Source organism: Monodon monoceros, unplaced genomic scaffold (assembly GCF_005190385.1).
Source record: "Monodon monoceros isolate NGI ecotype Baffin Bay Population unplaced genomic scaffold, NGI_Narwhal_1 Super_Scaffold_15, whole genome shotgun sequence".
In the NCBI taxonomy this organism is placed as follows: Eukaryota; Metazoa; Chordata; class Mammalia; order Artiodactyla; family Monodontidae; genus Monodon; species Monodon monoceros.
This window is the reverse complement of record NW_021703771.1, coordinates 46,805,334-46,825,285: the sequence shown is the minus strand read 5'-3', so window position 1 is coordinate 46,825,285 and position 19,952 is coordinate 46,805,334. Positions and strand designations below refer to the sequence as shown.

Below are 19,952 nucleotides of genomic sequence, written 5' to 3'. Positions count from 1 at the left end.
TCACTGTTGTCCTTGTTCGGAGAAGCAGAATTTGACTGAAGCTGTCAGTTCCATGAAAGCTCATATAAGCTGGAGATGGCTCAAACGGCCAGCTTCAGAGTGGGGAATCACCTGTATTTTCACCCGGGCACACACTTCCCAAGCATACCCATAAGCCAAGCTCTGTGCTCACTGCTGGAACCCAGGCGTCTTGGTGTAGACACTGAGGGGATTTCAGGGCTGAGGGTAGGTCAGTCCCATCTAGGGCTGGCTGGCTGAGTGATCATTATTAGAGCATCACCTGGGATCTTAAATCCTTGTCCTAAATTTTTTTTTAGAGAAAAGTGACTTTAGAAACAGGTGGCATCTAGATGCCCTGGCTGACTATTAAGTAGCTCAAAGTCTGTCTGGTATTTTCCACCAAGTCCAGATCAATTAACCATGTCTTTTGTACAAACTGCTCCCTTCTGAAAAGGTTTTTATGGGTTCAGAATGCCCATTACCTTGTTTTCTTTTGTGCCTTCTTGTTAAGTTCAGTTTTCTTCCTTTACTAAAGTGCCACTTTTTAATGATCACGTCAGTTTGGTGTTTCTCAGCTGGAGCAAATTGCTGTCATTTGTGTCCCACCACTGCCTCGGGGCATTTTTTCTTTCCAGTTGGTCTTTAACCTAATAACATACTTCTGTGTCTACCCTAATGGCATCTTGGTGATGATAATGGGCAGAGGCTTAATTAAAAAACATTATGAATCATACAGTTCAGTCTCTTCTAGTGTGTACGAATCCCTAAAGTGACAAGGGGGTTTCCTTTTCTTTTGTCCCTTGCAGTCTAAGTCCTTCCCTTGTTTGTGCCTCACCGCCACCAACGTCACTCTCCATACGTTATTTCTCAGGTTTACTAAAAACAGCATCTTAGGTGAGCAAAGCCCTTACCTATTTGCCAATCCCAGGGCACCTTCAACAGCTCCTTGTGCTCCATTATAGCTCTGCGAATTGAAAGAAAGCACACCTGATAAGCAACGCGTCCTACTTCTTTTTTCACTTACCAGATTTATACAAATCATGAAGCAATCAATTGAATTTCAAAAATTACTCTGGATCACGCAGAGGCAAGTCTCATTAGGCAGCCCAGCCCAAGGTTTATCCCTGCAGGATCTTCTTTGGTGAGTGAGCCAGTGGGCATGGTGGAGCACCGACCCTCCGCGGTCCTTCTCACCCAGTCTGCCTCTAGCCTCTGCTTCTTCTTGTTTAGATGCTTTCTCAGAAGTGTATGGCGAGGTTGCAGGTTTAATCAGTTTTCTGACTGAGCACTCTTCAGGGCAGTGGTTCTCAAGCTTAAATGTATAAAACCGCCACCTGGAGAGCACGTTAAAACAGTTTCCTGGGCTGCCCAGGTGGCGCAGTGGTTGAGAGTCCGCCTGCCGATGCAGGGAACGCGGGTTCGTGCCCCGGTCCGGGAAGATTCCACATGCCGCGGAGTGGCTGGGCCCGTGAGCCATGGCCGCTGAGCCTGCGCGTCCGGAGCCTGTTGCTCCGCAACGGGAGAGGCCACAGCGGTGAGAGGCCCGCGTACCACACAAAAAAAAAACAAATAGAAAAACAAACAGTTTCCTGGGCCCCATACCTTGAAAGTCTGATTCAGTAGATCTGGGTGGGGCTCATGGATGTGTGTTTCTGACAAGTTTTCATGCGGTGCCAGTGCCGTTGGTCAGAGAACTACACTCTGAGAACCACTGTTCTGGAAGAGGGCCAGGAGGGGAGGCGCACAGCTCCACCGGTGTCGCTCTGGTTTCAGTGTGCCCTCAATGTATCCCGTTGGCCAAACACTCATATGCCACTCCCACTATTTTGGCAGCAGTGTTTCTGAAGGGCTCTGTCAGCTCTAATGGCCCAGAGCTGAAGCAGATGAGCGCTAGATCTCTCAAGATATTTTTTTGGATCCAAGAATAATAATCCATAAAATGAGCCATCCATCTACAAAATGTTGGTTAGGAACAGTTGAACTAGGCTATTTCTTTTCCTCTTACGAGCTGACGCACCAAATTTAGGAACTTTAAAATGCCAGCATGCTTTCAGAATGAACCAAAAATACATCTTTCTTAGAGAGTCTTCCCATGTCCTTGCCTTGTTTGCTATGGAGTTTTTCACCTGCATCTCAGGCTACCGAAGTTTGGAGGATTCTTGGAAACAGCCTATTTGCAAAACCAGTTTAAAGTGATACCAAAATAGCTTCCATAAATAATTTCAGACACTGCCCCAGTACAAAGAACTTACTTTGTAGAAAGTGATTTGGTGAAATCAAAATCACTTGCTTTGCAGAGAGGGATTTGCTGAAATTAGACTGGAGGTTATACTATCCTTCTTTATCTCTTATGTGAAACTAAAATCCATGGCCTTTATTGATGGAAAATTATGCTTTGTTTGACATTTATTCTTGCAACAACTTCTGAGGCCTAGTCAGTGATGACTTATATGTTCCAATGCCAGAATTATTGCAAAATTGTTGTTTCTGACTTTTTGATGCTTAGTGAATGCCTGTGTTATATCTTCACTCATTTAAGGAAAATGGAAACACTAAATTTCTAAGAGATGAATTTGTGTTTCGTTTTTGTTTGGTTTTTTTTTGGCCGTGCGCACTGCTTGTGGAATCTTAGTTCTCCTACCAGGGATTGAACCCGAGCCATGGCAGTGAAAGTGCTGAGTCCTAACCACTGGGATGCCAGGGAATTCCCTAAGAGATGAATTTGAAATATGGTTCACTTGTGCAAATCCACGGGCAATAAAAGAAAACAATTTATAAAAGGAAAATTTTAACTATGAGTTTTCTAGTGGTGGTTACTAGTAAGACTAGTTTACTGGTTGTCAGTAGTAAACAGAATGCCCCTTTTTGGAAGTGCATCAAATCATGGCATTTACACTTAGTTTGTCTGTTTCTCTAAGTAAAACCTCCTTGGCTGGTTTGGGAGAATCAATGTACTTCTCGTGTATTCTTGTAAATTACCTTCAAAGTCCATTAAATACATCCATTAAAAATTCATTTAGTTTGGGGATAATGCGGCTTCCGAGTAGCAAACTTCGGTCTCTCTTGCCTCGCGGCCTCGGGGTTTGGGGCCCCGGGGAGGGGACAGCGAAGGTCATGCTGGGGCGGTTCCGCGCGCCGCCAGAGGAGGCGTGGCGGGCCTCGGGGCTAGTTGGCAGCTGCCTGCGGTGCCGGCTCCTCAGCACGGAGAGGCAGCCCCCGCCCGGGTCGTCAGGACCGGAGCCGAAGGGCGGCGGAGACCCCAGGCGCCCCTCGCAGCCCCGGGTGAGTGCACACCTGGAGCCCTGCCTTTGCTCGCCAGTCAACCCTGCGTGCCCTTCCCATCCCACTTGGTCATAACCTCAGAAACCACTCGGCCTCAAGTTGTCCTCCACTCTGCCGGTTGACCTCCCTGGGTCACAGAATCTCATCCCGCATTTTCCTCCGGTTTGCACGGACCCTCAGCGGTAAAGAGAACCTCAGAACCGACACCCTCTCCACGTGGTTAGATACCCGGGCTTGGATTTTAGTTAGCTTTTGCGCCAAGAAAATAAGTTTCAGGTGTTCTAAGCGTGGGGGCTGGGTCTCAACCTTAAGTTTCCCATGATTGAAGCGCGTCAGAGCATTTTTATTATTTACCACTTGGCTCTCCCTTCGGAGGTCTGGTGTGGATATGCTGAAATTGAGCACATGTGGGTCGTAGTGGCGTGCTGGATATGCCTTTTTTCTTTGGTTTCTCCCGGGTTCTAGTTCTGACCCCAAAAGAACTTAAGAGCCATTAGGCTCTAGTGATAGGCAAGAGAAGTGGTCTTCGGAGCTGGGGGAAGGTTAATGAGTTATTTTATCTTGGGACTTGGAAAAAGTACAAAGAAGTAATGATGCAGCTTGCAAGACGTTCCACTTTTAGCTGTCTTCTACTTTGGCTTTGTTACTTTTGGAAGCCAGAGTTAGGTTAACCTCCTAAATTTATTTGGCTTATTTCTATGTATTCTCAATATCAGCACAGGCAGGTGATTAACTGGTTTTTAAATCAGCAGCTGGGATCTGGGTCACACGTGGTAACAATCATGGTGCTTGAGCCTTGGGTCTTTTTTTTCCACATGAAAAGAAATCGACTTAGGGAACCTTCCCTTGGAAAGAAGCGCCTTTGTAATTGTGTTAGGAGCCCAGATGCAACTGCATCCCCAGAAACTTTCAGTATTTTCTCATCCCAAAGTAACGTGAAACATGCTGTCCGTTTAACAAGATCGAGGCCTGTGTGTAGGTATCTTCAAAAATACTGTAATAAATTTAGTGTGATTAAAAAAAAATTCATTTAGTTTGGAAGAAATTTACTAATAAAGATATTGAGTTTTTCAGATTTCATGTGGGAGGTTGGTGACAGGTTTCTACCTTTGAGTTTTGTAAAATAAAGCAAACAGCCATACCCCAAATGAAAAAAAAAATTGTAAGAATAAGCTCTAAGAGTATCGACTGCCTGAATTTCTAATTTTTACTCACAACTGAATTCCACTGAAAAATGCCCCGAAGAGTCCAATCATTCCCAGGAATTCCACTCGGCTCAGGGTTCGGATGATGTATTCTTCCCAGACGTTAGAGATACCGTAGAGCGTGGCTCCCCCTAAGACCAGAAGGTCCCCTACCAGCTTATTTTCCCCTAGGAACCAAAAAAAAAAAAGAGGAAGCTTTATTAAAATTTTCCTAACAAGAATTTGGCATCGGCAAAATCAGCTTCCTATGCCTATTCTTTTCTGACATTTTTATAGACGTTCTGTATTTTGCCAACTGAGATTTAGTAAAGTCCATTTGTGTGTGCTTCAGTTACGCTGTGATATAAAAAGTTTGCCTATGTCCGCAACAAGAAGTCTTCCCTAGCTAAGAAAGGGACCAGTTTCTTCTAGATTGTACCCTCTCCATAAAGCCCCATGTCTTCTGTCTGAGCGAAAGGGATTATGGGTTGAAAATTTCAACTCCCCTAAAGTAAGTAACATAAGGGTGAAAATATATGTAATTCATTATCACATTAGTATTTTTCTTCTTTCATAAAAATATCTATTTGTTCTAAATTCAATTTTGGTTTCTGTCCCATCTCATAAATTCTGTACCTAGCTATTTCCTATACTTAGGCCAACTCTTTCCACTCCAGGAAGTGTGAAGCTAGGGAAGGACAGTGGGAATCAGCAGCCGGTGGCCTCACGGTGGGCTTGTACCCAAGGAGCCTCCAGCTGTGTCCTGTGTAGTTGGCTCATGGGAGCTCAGCAGACATGCAGCTCTGGGGCAGAAGAAGGCGGGATTGGGAGGGCTCTCTCTCCAGCGTGATTCTAAGGAAGAGACCCACCTTAGAGTAGCCTTGGATTTCCAGATTAGCTGGAACAACCTAAAACTGCAGAGCCAGATGTTCACTGTACAGTTGGGAGCACTGCATATTCTCTAGGAAGAGGTTTCATGTAAAAGAATCTGGGCTGGGCTTGGGGAGAGACCTCTTCACTCACGTCTTTGTGGTCGCCCATGGAGACACATTTACTCTAATTAGTGTCACTTTTTCTAAGACAGCTTCCCACTGCTGGTAAGAATCAGAGAGAGAAAAGATACCCTGAAAGGCAGGAGAGCTTGCTGGAGTTCAAGGGAATGGAGCTGAGAGTCTGGAACTGCGAGGTCTGGGAACCCTCCCGGGGCTCATGGGGAGTGGGTGGCCCAAGAACATGAGGAGGCTCTGATAAGGAACCAGACCTCATGGCTGTGTCCCTGGGTGTGTCTTCCAGGGAAATGAAGGTTGCTGTTACAGAACAACCTGATGAATCTTTTTTTATGAGTCAGCTAGAAAATCATGACAAAGCTTCTAATGTTAAGGAGTTCATTTGTGGAATAACCCATAAAGTAAAAGGTATCCATTACTAAGACTATAAAATTATAATGAACATGATTCAGTCACTTTTCAATAAGGACCCATTTCAGAATCTTGTGATGACATGGGGTCATTATTATGAATATCAATTATTGTTGTATTAGTGAAGTGTGGAAGTGCTGCTCGATAGAATTCTTGGTTACATGAAATTAATTTTATATGAATGGATTCAGGAAAGTTAAATTATAATAAACTATTTTAATAGAACTTAGGGAAACATCAGTCCATCTTTTAAAAGTCCTAAAAAGAGGCCACACTGTTTCAATGAATAGTCTCAACAATATTTTTCAAACTCCACATTTATATCATTATGGTCTATTCTGTTAAGCCTTTGACTATATGGAATCTACTCCCGAGTACTTTGAATTTTCACCAATGCAGTGATAATTATTGTTAATAATGATACAATTTTGTGTAACTGCAAGTTTAGAAGTATTTCCTAAGTTATTGGTAACAAAGTGATTAAATATTACTTATTAAAATTTTACTAGTAAGTGTATTTCTCAGTTTTTAAATCATTTGAAAGTGGGTACCTATACATATAGCATGTATGAAATCTTAGATGATTAAGTATAGTTAAATTAACTAGAACATGATTTTATCCAACCATATTGTATAATGCAGTGTTTGATATAATATTTTGTACCTACAATTTGTATCTAGTTAACTGGAAATTACAACATATTACTCTATGTTTCGTGCCCTATTAGTGCTATAGATATCTGACATGGTAGAGTCAATTTCTCTGAAAGTTCACAGGGAAAATTATATCTAGCAAGTGTGTCATTTATGTATGATTGAAACGACAATGAGTGAAAATGATTTGCAAATTTGGGGCAAAGGTACACATTTGAAGTTATGAGAAGTTCATTCAACCCAGTGCCTTCTTTCTCTCCTCTGAATTTCACACCATTGTCACTGCGTATGGCCCCCACTGCACTTTACTCCACGTCTATTATTTGTTAACTTGCCTGTCTTCCCCTTCCTGTTTTCTTATACAGTAGGGTTGAAGGGCCTACTGTGACTTACTTTGCTTTATATTCTCTGCGGTCCCTAGCACAGATCCTGGCACATTATAAGTTCTCAATAAGTATTTAAATGAGTTGAGCCAATGGAACAGGTCTTAATACATCTCATGGTAAAGATTTTGAATGGTGACATCTTTCAATTTAGGTAGATATGGGTTCTAATCACATCTCTGTCACTTATTAGTTGTTAAACATTGGGCAAGCTACAGAGTCTTTCTGACTTGTGTTTTCTTAATTTAAAATGAGGTTATGGCGAGGATACCGTAAAATAGTGTCAATAAGATTTAAAAATGCAAAATAATGTAAAATGCTTAACATAGCATCTGGCACTTATTAAGTGCTCAGGAAATGGTGGTTAAAAAAGAGTGAATCAATCGTTCCCTGTGAATCACCACCTGTCTGTTTGGGTTGGCCATTTCTCATTTTGGATTGCTTCTTAGTTCTAAACAACCCAGTCATGACTGCTTTGCAAGAATTGGTTTTCCTTATTAGATTTTTGATTAAGTACTAGAAATACCGTGTTTGGAGGGATACTTCTGTCTGTGTGGTTGTGGGAGGAGAAGAGGGAATATTATTTAAAATCATTACTTACCACTATTTCAAGAATAAATGGTGAATTATAGTATTCTAGAGTGTTGAAAGACTGCTAATGCAATTTATGAAAATGAACCCAACTCACCGAGTATTTTTGAGTTTTAAATACGACCAACTGCTTTGTTTTCCTGGGACTCTCTTGGTTTTAGCACAGAAAGTCCCACTTCTGGGGAAACCCTTCCATTCTGGCCTATCTGGGACAGTCATTCAACCTAATTTACTGCAATTGAACAATGGTACCTTTCTTACATGAGTCACAATTATGGAAGAATAAGTATTAAGTGGTGTAGCAGAAAGATTTCACATCTAGGCCACACCATTTAGTACTGGTGTGTACTTGCACATGTTTCTTATCTTCCCTGAGCCTTGATTTCTTCAGCTGTAACAATGAGAAAATACTTTCTTTGCATAATTAGGAGGATTAAATGAGATGATGTACAAGAACGTGCCTGGCACCAATAAAATTGTCACTTTAAAACATTATGTTTAATTATCTAATTCTTTGAAAATGTTTTTTCTCTTTTGAAATAAATATAAAATTATGTCTGGTAGTAAAGAAAATGTCATTATGGTTATCTAACATCTTTGATAAGTGAACTATAAGATGCAATAAATGTATTATGGTAGAAAGAAGATACTTTGAAGAGAAAGAAATACATTTTATGATAAGGATCTATTTTAATTGAGTTTTATCTTAATCTTATTATTTTCTTACCTCCCCTTTTATATCTATAAGTTTTCCAAGGAAAGTAGAAATGTCATGGATTAATCTCTTTGGCCTTATTAAGTCATTTTTACACCCTCCAACCTCTATCATATTCTCAGGAGCCACTTTATTGCACGCCTTTCCCCCATGCATCAATAAATGCAGAGCTGGTCTCTCAGAGGAGACTTATAATGCTGGAGGAAGGTGGCAAAGAGGGAATACACATATTAGTCCCACCGATTTTCACTGACAAACTTGGAAAAAGACATCTCCTTTCAGCTGAGCTCAAAGGCATGGGAGCACCTATAGTGGATGATCCGTTGTTCCTGAGACAAGCATAGAATTGGAATGTAAGTGTTTTTGTGTCTGTCCCACTTTGTAGACCATTCCACAGGCTCCAAGGCAGAGTCTCCACGGCTGATATCAAAAGTGCTTGAGGACAGAATTTTCAAAATCCTAAGCTAAGGAGAACCGTGGACTAAGCAATATAAAAGGGACTAAGTTGGTCATCTTTTCCTGATACAGTGATGACGATTTAAATCGGGCTGAATGCCTGATTAAAGTTCTGGTGAGTGCCTGAAGGATTTTAGAAAAGTTCCGTCCCTGAAAGGTTCAAATTAATGCAATTGAACCAGCTCTACGGTAAGAGTGGTAACAAATGGAACATTTTTGATAGGGATGCACACAAAGATTATATTGTCCTCAAAATCAGTGTGTTATTTTCTTTTTTCAGCACATTTTATAAGATAGCTTAAATTGCTGCCTAATTTAATATTTTTGTAGATGTAAAGCATGCCCAATCATTATTTTGTAAAATGAGCCCTTGGATCCTAAATTTGGGCTGCTGTCAGAACATTATGCCATGTAGTTAGGCACCATCAGGTGAGCATGGAAGGTACTCAACAGTGATAAGACTTAATTCTGTTAACACTGGTATTTCATATGTTACAACAGGAGAGATGCTGTGGGCCTTAAACAGATTCACACGGACAGATAAAACACCACTACAGCATGTTTCAGCTGCCCTGCACTCTTTTTAAAAATGACCACTTTTGAAAGACTCCCAAAATGGACTTGCTTTCTTTTTCTTAAATAGTACTAGTACCCCTTTCCTAACATTTCAATTGAAATCAAGAAAACATTTTTTACAGGATTAGTGAATACAACCTAGTGAAATCAATTCAAATTTGTTTAACATTTTGGGTGTAAATATTTAGATTTATAATGACAATTGTCTTCCTTGACTATGGATACAAAATGATGGCCAGGGTGAATGGCTAGAGCTCAGCAAAGCAAAATTTTCATAAATAAGGGTACATGTTGCTTAGTCTGTATTTACACAGTTCAAGCAAAGCTGAGAAAGTGTAATTAAATTATGACTTTATAACAGCTGGGCATGTTGTATCAGACAAAAATATTGTCTGATTGGTCCAAAGAGATGATCTATATTGGGATCATGATGGGTATAGAGCAAAAACTAGCCTTTTCATGTAATATATATCAATATCCCATGGAACCACTATTTCATAGAACAGAATTTGGGAAAAGCTGGCATAGGTATTTTTAGTCCATCTGTTGTGTTGGGGACTGATTACGTTGTGTAGGCAGCATATGGAGAGGACAGAGGCTGTCTCTCTTTTGCTGTGTTGTATCTTCAGCTCCCAGCAATGTGGGAGAGGAAAGGAAGCCTGCCCAGGAGGTCAGGAGACTTGGGTTCTAGTCTCAGCTCTGTGACCTTGGGCAGCTCACTTGGCTTCCCTGTGTCTTGGAGTTTTTGTGTGTCAAATACAAAGGAGCCGAACAAGGTCCCTTTCAGTCATAAAGTTCTGTGGTGCAACTTAAAAATATAAATAACTTTCATTTCAGGTATTTCTTATGACCTAGTCTCAAAGAGAAATGCCCCAATTTTAACTTTTTATCTCTAATTCCCTAGAAGAAAAGGCAATTCCAAAACTACAGGAGAGTGGGTACTTTCTATCCTATTCCTGATGTTAACAAAGAACGTCATTTTTTTCTTGCCCCGAAACCTCTGTAACTCAAGGATTTTTGGTACATTTTAAAGAATTACAATGCTTTAAATGTGGTCCTCTGGAAAGCATTCTGGATTAGGGCTCCTCAGAAGATTGATAGCAATTTAATGAGTAAACCTTGAAGCCTTGTAGGTCTACAAGATAATGACCTGTGACTGTTACCTAAAACTTCCCCACAAATACACCAACAAAAAACATGCATGAGGAGACTGCACTTAGCTCTCCCTCATAAAAGTATCAAGAATTCCTAATCCAGGCTCCAAAGTTTAAATATCCACTCTTAAGCCTGTATATCTACCTTCACCCAGTAGTCTGAAAGCTCAGTCTTTCTCTGACGCGGGAGAGAAGGCGTTGGCGGGTGGGGTGTGGGGAAGGTCCCTGTGGCTCGGGAGTGGCCTGACCCACTGACACCGTCTCTAACCAGCTGGTCTGGATCAGGCAGCTTTGACCCCCAACACATCCTCCAAGTGGGTCCTGACTTTCAGCTTTAAACACCATCTGAATGTCTCTGAGTTCCTGTAGAATGGGCATGAAAGCTGTATTTTGCTTCCTTTGTTCACTAAAGAAATATGTATGAACACCTCCTATGTGCCACTGTCCTAGGTGTAGGGGAACAAACACGAGTTAAGACACAGACAGTAGGAAGCCCAGGTTCCTTGTTTCCACCATGAACCATGAACATTCCACGTCTTGCCTTGGTCTCACCCACAGAGGCAAGTAACCCGGTGAACACGGAGACTCACCTGCTCCCTGATGCCTTCCCACAAGCACATCTGCGCCCGCCATGCATCCCATTCCCAGGATGCAGACGATGATGCCGAGGAAATGCACAGCCTTGTACCGGATCAGCAGGAAGAACCAGGAGAGCAAAATCACAACCGGGATCACAAAACAGTCCAGGAGCTACAGGGAGGGAAGGAGGGAAGCAACAATAGGGAGTTCAGAGGGAAACTTTCCGTATAATGGAAACTGTCAGAAAAATAAGTTTGCTCTGTAAAAAGGGCATTTCCCCTGGATCTGTGTTTTTGGGTCGACCCAGAATTGATGCAATTAAAACGACTCTGAAACAAATGCACATGAACTTTACTTAAACATCCCCCAGCTGTGAAGAAAAGGGGAGAAGGCGAATCAATAAGACAGGCTGGTGGTGAAGATTCTCCTGCCCCTGTGGTGTCAGGGCAGCTTGGCATCCACCTTCCTCAGCACCCTGGCCGACCCCACAGGGACACTCAGATGTGGGGAGAATAGACGGAACCGTTTTAGATGGTCCCAGCACTCTGGGAGTAGATCTGGGAATGGGAGGTGAGGGGGCAGAGGTCTTCTAATAGTTTATAAATTATTAGAATCTAGGCAAAAGTTGCACTTAATTTCTCCCAGAACTTTCTCCCCCCTACCAATAAAAGTTACTTTAATCTCTCTTTGAAATTTCACTCTTTATAGGAAAAAAACTGCTCTAAATGTAAATGCAAATATTAATCTCAAAAGTTTACAAATACTTTAAAAATACTGTATAAAAAAAGTTAAAAAAAAAAAGGAGGGAGAGAAAAGAATGAACAGAGTATTTAAAAAATCTTTGACTTCATTTCCTATATATTTTGTGCAAATAGTGAGATTCCACCTGAAATGGAAGCCCCAAGAGATGGTGGCAAGTTTGTCCTGGTCATGCAGCGGGACAACATAATGAAATGGGAAGAACTTGTGTGAGGAGCCAGGAGATCTGAATGTGAGTACTAGACCCTTACTTAGAGCAGTGTGACCTTGGGCAACCCACAAACTCAGGAAGCCTCAATTTCCTGTTAGTATAATGAAGATAATAATTCCTACTGACTTTCTCTAAAGATCATTGTGAAGCTCGAAGATAACACATGTGGAAGCATTTTGTAAATTACGAGGACCTCAATGCCAGTCTATACCCTGCTTCCAAAAACATGCTCTGGACTCCACAGAACTGGTTGTCTCTACCACACCTCGGTAAGATGCAGTGACTTGTGGTTACTCCATGTGAGGCAGGGTCTCCACTAGACACACGGGTGGCCCCCAGGACTCCAGACTCCATGTACCAAATGAGAAACTGGTGATCTGGTCCCACTGCACAGTACAGCTCCTCTGCTAGAATCCTAAACAGGTGGCCCTACCAGCCAGTAGCCAGATGCAGGGCAGTGATCCCTAACACTCCTTCATTCCTACTGTCTATATCCTATGGGTCACTAAATCCTGCCAGTTCACCTTCTAAACACTTCTTAAATCTACTCACGCCACTTCCGCCACCTAGACCGAACTGGCATCATCTCCCACCTGGAGCAAGCCCTTCCTTCCTGCCTCGGGTCTTCATGCATCCCCCTCCTTCTGGAATGCTCCATCTAATTCTTGAAGTCCTGCCTCCTTCTTCAGGCTTGCACCTATATTCTGCCTCCTTAAGAAAGCCTCTAGGGTCCTTAGGCTAGGTCAGGTCCTCTTCGATGAATTCCTTGTATCCTATACCTCTCCTTTATAGTGTCAATTATAATAATTCTCAATTAATATGGAATTATTGGCATAATGTCTGACTTCCCACTTGTCTGGAGTTCCATGAGAGCAGGACTATATTCCCAGCACCCAGAGTCCTGATGGGCTTATGAGAAGTATCCAAGAATAGTTATTGAACAAATACATACAAGGATTTTTAATAATCAGTAACAGCAAAATAGAGTCACCAACATTCACTAAAGGCTGAAAAATGTTTGTATATTTGCAAAGCATCCTGACCATCAGAATGGCTTTTGGTACTGTAAACAGCACTTAGGATCCTCACCATCCCAAAAGCTGTTGGTGACCTGGACAGACCCTCATGCTTCTCCGTGCCTCGGTCTTCCATTTTGCAGAATGAGCAAGCAATCAGAAGAGTAAGCTGTCCCCGAGGTTACTGGGAAATGATAACGCTGATAACACCGTTAACCCTAACACAGTGATGGGCTGGGGGCTAAGCCCACGTGTCACAGTGCTCCGGGAGGGGCTGAGTTCGGGGGTGACGGCTGGTAGGACTGCACTACAGCATATGTTCACTCACTGCACAGTTAATTAGCAAGTTAATGATCCTACTTGATGTGGTAAAACGCTCTAAAGCAGGTTTTACAGCTGGCCTCAAACGCCATTTAAGTATATTAGGAAATTTGTGTTTGCCAGTGAAAACTCTTCACTGGGCATAAGACAGTTGGTGTTTTGCTTTAAAAATTAGAAATGATTGAATCAACAGATAGAATATTTACCTACAGGCTCCACAATTGGGATTTCATTATCTGGCTGGAAGCCCTCGGTCAGTGAAGCTGAAGGCCTCTATGCCTGAATTACTGAAGGCAAACCAGGCCTTCATCCAATCTTTGAGGAGGGCTCAAGTGAGCTTTTGTGGTTCTCGGTGTCATTAGAAACCCCAAAGCACTTGATGAGTCCTGGGATCTGCTCTCTTAATAGATTGAGCTGAAAAATCCTTATTTGTGAGTGCCAGTTGGCCCTTTGGGTAGGGAGGACTTTTAGAAAGAAGAGAAGGAGAAAGAAGGCTACAGTACAAACCAGGGTTTCTGGGACATTTCAGCTGGGAAGCGTGGCACCCAGCATACAGTAGGGAATCAACAATGGGTGACTAAATGAATCAAAGAATGGAGGGGCGCTTGGTATCACTGACTGTCAGAAGGGAAATTAGAGGTAATCTAGGCTGCTTCCAGCATTTGGTCTGGGATGATTCTTCATTTTGCAGGACTGCCCCAGGCTCTCTGCAGGGCACTTAGCACCACTGGGCCCTGACCACTAAAAAAAAATGCTCCTACACATTTACAAGTGCCCCTCGGGGGCAGTATCTCCCCAATTTAGAATCACAGAGCCCTTTATTTAAAAACTGAGGATTCAGAAGTTTCAAGAGGTGAAGTGATGTGCTCCCTGTTGCTATCAGCCACAGTCCTGTCCTGATTTTTTTTTTTTTTTTGCGGTACGTGGGTCTCTCACTGCTGTGGCCTCTCCTGTTGCGGAGCACAGGCTCCGGGCGCGCAGGCTCAGCGGCCGTGGCTCACGGGCCCAGCTGCTTTGCGGCATGTGGGATCTTCCCAGACCGGGGCACGAACCCGTGTCCCCTGAATCAGCAGGTGGACTCCCAACCGCTGCGCCACCAGGGAAGCCCCCTGATTTTTTTAAAATCATATTTTAATGAAGGTCAGTAACAGGAATTGCTACAGGTGGAGGTCTCACCACGATTTTTGTAATTAGAGACAAAAAAAGTCAAAAAACAAAAAACATTTGGGAGTTGCTGTTAGTAAACAGGCTATTATTTTTTAGCGATTTTTGGCTCCAGCTTTTCCCCTGCGGTCATAGAGTATAAAACATACTGACAAAATAATTTTCCAATAATTTTCTGGTAGCTTAACCCCTTAGCAAAGAGGTTGTTAGAGTAATAAAAGAGAGCAGCATTATAATAGATGCCCATGACTGGGGCTGTGAAAGCAGAAAATGAACTGAAAAACTTTCGGGTTCTGTCATTAACTTTTAAGATATATTTACCTTTCTTTGCATACATTTCTATATCCAAAAGGAGATTATAAAATATCAATACCCAAAAACTAAACAAATGAATATTATTTCATAATCATCTTATACTCTGAAAAATCTCCAAGAACATGAAGAACTTCAGAAAGAAAAGTTCATTACCTCTTAGATTTACCTGGCATCATTCCCCTCTAAAGATATAAGCTAATTTTAGTCTTCTATATCATTCGTCCTTAAGTAACACCTGCCAGTGAGGTCTACGACCCCAGGTTATCTGATTTGATTGATGGAGGTGCTGAGGCACACCATGCTCAAAGACTGGGGGCAAAGCCTCTGAAGTCATCATGATAACACCAGGATAATGATCTGAACTTGGTAGTTTTAAATATTTCCTCAGGATAGATTCTTGACCTGAAATTACAGAGTTAAACTCTTGATGCATATTGCCAGGAAGTTAGTGGCTATTTACTGGTCCACCATTAGCGGGCAAATATGAACTAAGATGACAGAATTGCTTTGCAAATTAAAAATAGGTATTTCAGGTAACGAACCTTCAAGACAGTGGAGGAGTAAGACGTGGAGATCAACCTCCTCCCCATAAATACATCAGAAGTACATATGGCACATATATACAATGGAATATTACTCAGCCATAAAAAGAAACAAAATTGAGCTATTTGTAATGAGGTGGATAGACCTAGAGTCTGTCATACCGAGTGAAGTAAGTCAGAAAGAGAAAGACAAATACCGTATGCTAACACATATATATGGAATTTAAGAAAAAAAAATGTCATCAAGAACCTAGGGGTGAGACAGGAATAAAGACACAGACCTACTAGAGAATGGACTTGAGGATATGGGGAGGGGGAAGGGTAAGCTGTGACAAAGCGAGAGACAGGCATGGACATATATACACTACCAAACGTAAAACAGATAGCTAGTGGGAAGCAGCCGCATAGCACAGGGAGATCAGCTCGGTGCTTTGTGACCGCCTGGAGGGGTGGGATAAGGAGGGTGGGAGGGAGGGAGACGCAAGAGGGAAGAGATATGGGAACATATGTATATGTATAACTGATTCACTTTGTTATAAAGCAGAAACTAATACACCATTGTAAAGCAATTATACTCCAATAAAGACGTAAAAAAAAAAATACATCTACATTTGGAACAACTCCTACAGAACACCTACTGAATGCTGGCAAAAGACCTCATACTTCCCAATAGGCAAGAAACTCCCCAAGTACCTGGGTAGGGCAAAAGAAAAAAGAAAAAACAGAGACAAAAGAATAGGGACAGGACCTGCACCAGTGGGAGGGGGCTATGAAGGAGGAAAGGTTTCCACACACTAGGACGCCCCTTCGCGGGCGGAGACTGCGGGTGGCAGAGGGCAGAAGCTTCAGAGCCACGGAGGACAGCGCAGCAACAGGGGTGCGGAGGGCAAAGCAGAGAGATTCCCGCACAGAGGATCGGTGCCGACCAGCATTCACCAGCTTGAGAGGCTTGTCTGCTCACCCGCCGGGGCGAGTGGGGCTGGGAGCTGAGGCTTGGGTTTCGGAGGTCAGATCCCAGGGAGAGGATTGGGGTTGGCTGCGTGAACACAGCCTGAAGGGGACTAGTGCACCACAGCTAGTCGGGAGGGAGTCCGGGGAAAAGTCTGGCACTGCCTAAGAGGCAAGAGACCATTGTTTTGGGGTGCATGAGGGGAGGGAATTCAGAGCACTGCCTAAATGAGCTCCAGAGACGGGCGTGAGTCATGGCTATCAGCACAGACACCAGAGACGGGCATGAGACGCTAAGGCTGCTGCTGCCGCCACCAAGAAGCCTGTGTGCAACACAGGTCACTATCCACACCTCCCCTCCCAGGAGCCTGTGCAGCCCGCCACTGCCAGGGTCCCGTGATCCAGGGACAACTTCCCTGGGAGAACACACAGTGCACCTCAGGCTGTTGCATGTCATGCTGGCCTCTGCCACTGCAGGCTTGCCCCGCATTCCGTACCCCTCCCTCCCCCCGGCCTGAGTGAGCCAGAGCCCCCTAATCAGCCGCTGCTTTAACCCCGTCCTGTCTGAGCGAAGAACAGACACCCTCAGGTGACCTACATGCAGAGGCGGGGCCAAATCCAAAGCTGAACCCCAGGAGTTGTGCGAACAAAGAGAAAGGGAAATCTCTCCCAGCAGCCTCAGGAGCAGTGGAATAAATCTCCACAATCAAATTGATGTACCCTGCATCTGAGGAATACCTGAATAGGCAATGAATCATCCCAAAATTGAGGAAGTGGATTTTGGGAGCAATTGTAGACTTGTGGTTGGCTGTGACTGACTAGTTTCTCATTTATATGTTTATCTTAGTTTAGTTTTCAGCGCTTTGTTATCATTGGTGGATTGGTTTATTGGTTTGATTGCTCTCTTCTTTTCTTTTATTAGTTTTTTAAAAAAATAATATGTTAAAAAAAATTTTTAATTTAATAACTTTATTTTTCATTCTTTCTTTTCTCCCTTTTCTTCTGAGCTGTGTGGCTGACAGGGTCCTGGTGCTCTGGCTGGGTGTCAGGCCTGTGCCTCTGAGGTGGGAGAGCCAAGTTCAGGGCATTGGACCAGAAGAGACCTCTTGGCCCCACATAATATCAATTGGCGAGAGCTCTCCCAGAGACCTCTGTCTCAACGCTAAGACCCAGCTCCACTAAATGACCAGCAAGCTCCAGTGCTAGCCACCCCATGACAAACAGCTAGCAAGACAGGAAAACAACCCCACCCTTTAGCAGAGAGGCTGCCTAAAATCATACTAAGTTCACAGAAACCCCAAAATACACCACCAGACACATTCCTGCCCACCAGAAAGACAACATCCAGCTCCATCCACCAGAACACAGGCACCGTCCCCTCCACCAGGAAGCCTTCAAAACCCATTGAACCAACCTTACCCACTGGGGGCAGAAACCAAAAACAACGGGAACTACAACCTGCAGCCTGAGAAAAGGAGACCCCAAACACAGTAAGATAAGCAAAATGAGAAGACAGAAAAACACACAGCAGATGAAGGAGCAAGGTAAAAATCCACCAGACCTAACAAATGAAGAGGAAATAGGCAGTCTACCTGAAAAAGAATTCAGAGTAATGATAGTAAAGATGATCCAAAATCTTGGAAATAGAATGGAGAAAATATAAGTAACATTTAACAAGGACCTAGAAGAACTAAACAGCAAACGAACAATGATGAACAACACAATAAATGAAATTAAAAATTCACTAGAGCAGAATAAAGAAAAAAGAATGAAAAGAATTGAGCACAGTCTCAGAGACCTCTGGGACAACATTAAATGCACCAACATTCAAATTATAGGGGTCCCAGAAGACAAATAGAAAAAGAAATGGCCTGAGAAAATATTTGAAAATATTACAGTTGAAAACTTCCCTAATATGGGGAAAGGAAGTAGTCAATCAAGTCCAGGAAGCACAGAAAGTACCAAACAGGATAAATCCAAGGAGAAACAGGCCAAGACACATATTAATCAAACTATCAGAAATTAAATACAAGGAAAAAATATTAAAAGCAGCAAGGGAAAAACAACAAATAAAATACAAGGGAATCCTCATAAGGTTAACAGCTGATCTTTCAGCAGAAACTCTGGAAGGCAGTACGGAGTGGCAGAACATATTTAAAGTGATGAAAGGGGAAAATCTACAACCAAGACTCTACTCAGCAAGGATCTCATTCAGATTTGATGGAGAAATTAAAACCTTTACTGACAAGCAAAAGCTAAGAGAATTCAGCACCACCAAACCAGCTTTACAAAAAATGCTAAAGGAACTTCTCTAGGCAGGAAACACAAGAGAAGGAAAAGACCTACAATAACATACCCAAAACAATTAAGAAAATGATAATAGGAACATACATAATGATAATTACCTTAAATGTAAATGGATTAAATGCTCCAACCAAAAGACATAGACTGGCTGAATGGATACAAAACCAAGATCTGTATATATGCTGTCTACAGGACTCCCACTTCAGATCTAGGGACACCTACAGACTGAAAGTGAGGGGATGGAAAAAGATATTCCATGCAAATGGAAATCAAAAGAAAGCTGGAGTAGAAATTCTCATATCAGACAAGATAGACTTTAAAATAAAGACTATTGGGCTTCCCTGGTGGCGCAGTGGTTGAGAGTCCGCCTGCCGATGCAGGGGACACGGGTTCGTGCCCTGGTCCGGGAAGATCCCACATGCTGAGGAGCGGCTGGGCCCGTGAGCCATGGCCGCTGAGCCTGCGCATCCGGAGCCTGCGTGTCCGGAGCCTGTGCTCCGCAATGGGAGAGGCCACAACAGTGAGAGGCCCGCGTACCGCAAAAAAACAAAAACAAACAAATAAAATAAAGACTATTGCAAGAGACAAAGAAGGACATTATAATGATCAAGGGATCAATCCAAGAAGAAGATATAACGACTGTAAATATTTATGCACCCAACATAGGAGCACCTCAATACATAAGGCAAATGCTAACAGCCATAAAAGGGAAAATCAACAGTAACATAATAATAGTAGGGGACTTTAACATCCCACTTTCACCAATGGACAGATCAACCACAATGAAAATAAATAAGGAAACACAAGCTTTAAATGACACATTAAACAAGATGGACTTAATTGATATTTACAGGACATTCCATCCAAAAACAACAGAATAAACATTCTTCTCAAGTGCTCATGGAACATTCTCCAGGATAGATCATATCTTGGGTTACATAATCAAGCCCTGGTAAATTTAAGAAAATTGAAATCGTATCAGGTATCTTTTCTGACCACAACGTTATGAGACTAGATATCAATTACAGGTAAAAAACTGTAAAAAAATACTAACACGTGGAGGCTAAACGCTACATTACGGTCTAACCAAGAGATCACTGAAGAAATCAAAGAGGAAATCAAAAATACCTAGAAACAAATGACAACGAAAACATGATGGCTCAAAACCTATGGGAGGCAGCAAAAGCAGTTCTAAGAGGGAAGTTTATAGCAATATAATCCTACCTCAAGAAACAAGAAAATTCTCAAATAAACAACCTAACCTTACATCTAAAGCAATTAGAGAAAGAAGAACCAACAAACCCCAAAGTTAGCAGAAGGAAAGAAATCATAAAGATCAGATCAGAAATAAATGAAAAAGAAGAAGGAAATGATAGCAAA

General features: G+C 42.5%; 1 protein-coding gene across 1 annotated transcript in view; it reads right to left on the bottom strand.

Annotated features, from left to right (window-relative positions):
• SLC35F1 (solute carrier family 35 member F1) overlaps window positions 1-19,952 on the bottom strand; it is a 414,335-nt gene that overhangs the window by 33,323 nt on the left and 361,060 nt on the right. Inside the window, exons 4-6 of the mRNA XM_029224221.1 lie at window positions 11,004-11,163; window positions 4,498-4,654; window positions 912-964 (exon numbers count right to left, since the gene is read on the bottom strand). Of these exons, the coding sequence (XP_029080054.1) occupies window positions 912-964; window positions 4,498-4,654; window positions 11,004-11,163 (370 nt within the window). The remainder of the gene's footprint in view (window positions 1-911; window positions 965-4,497; window positions 4,655-11,003; window positions 11,164-19,952) is intronic.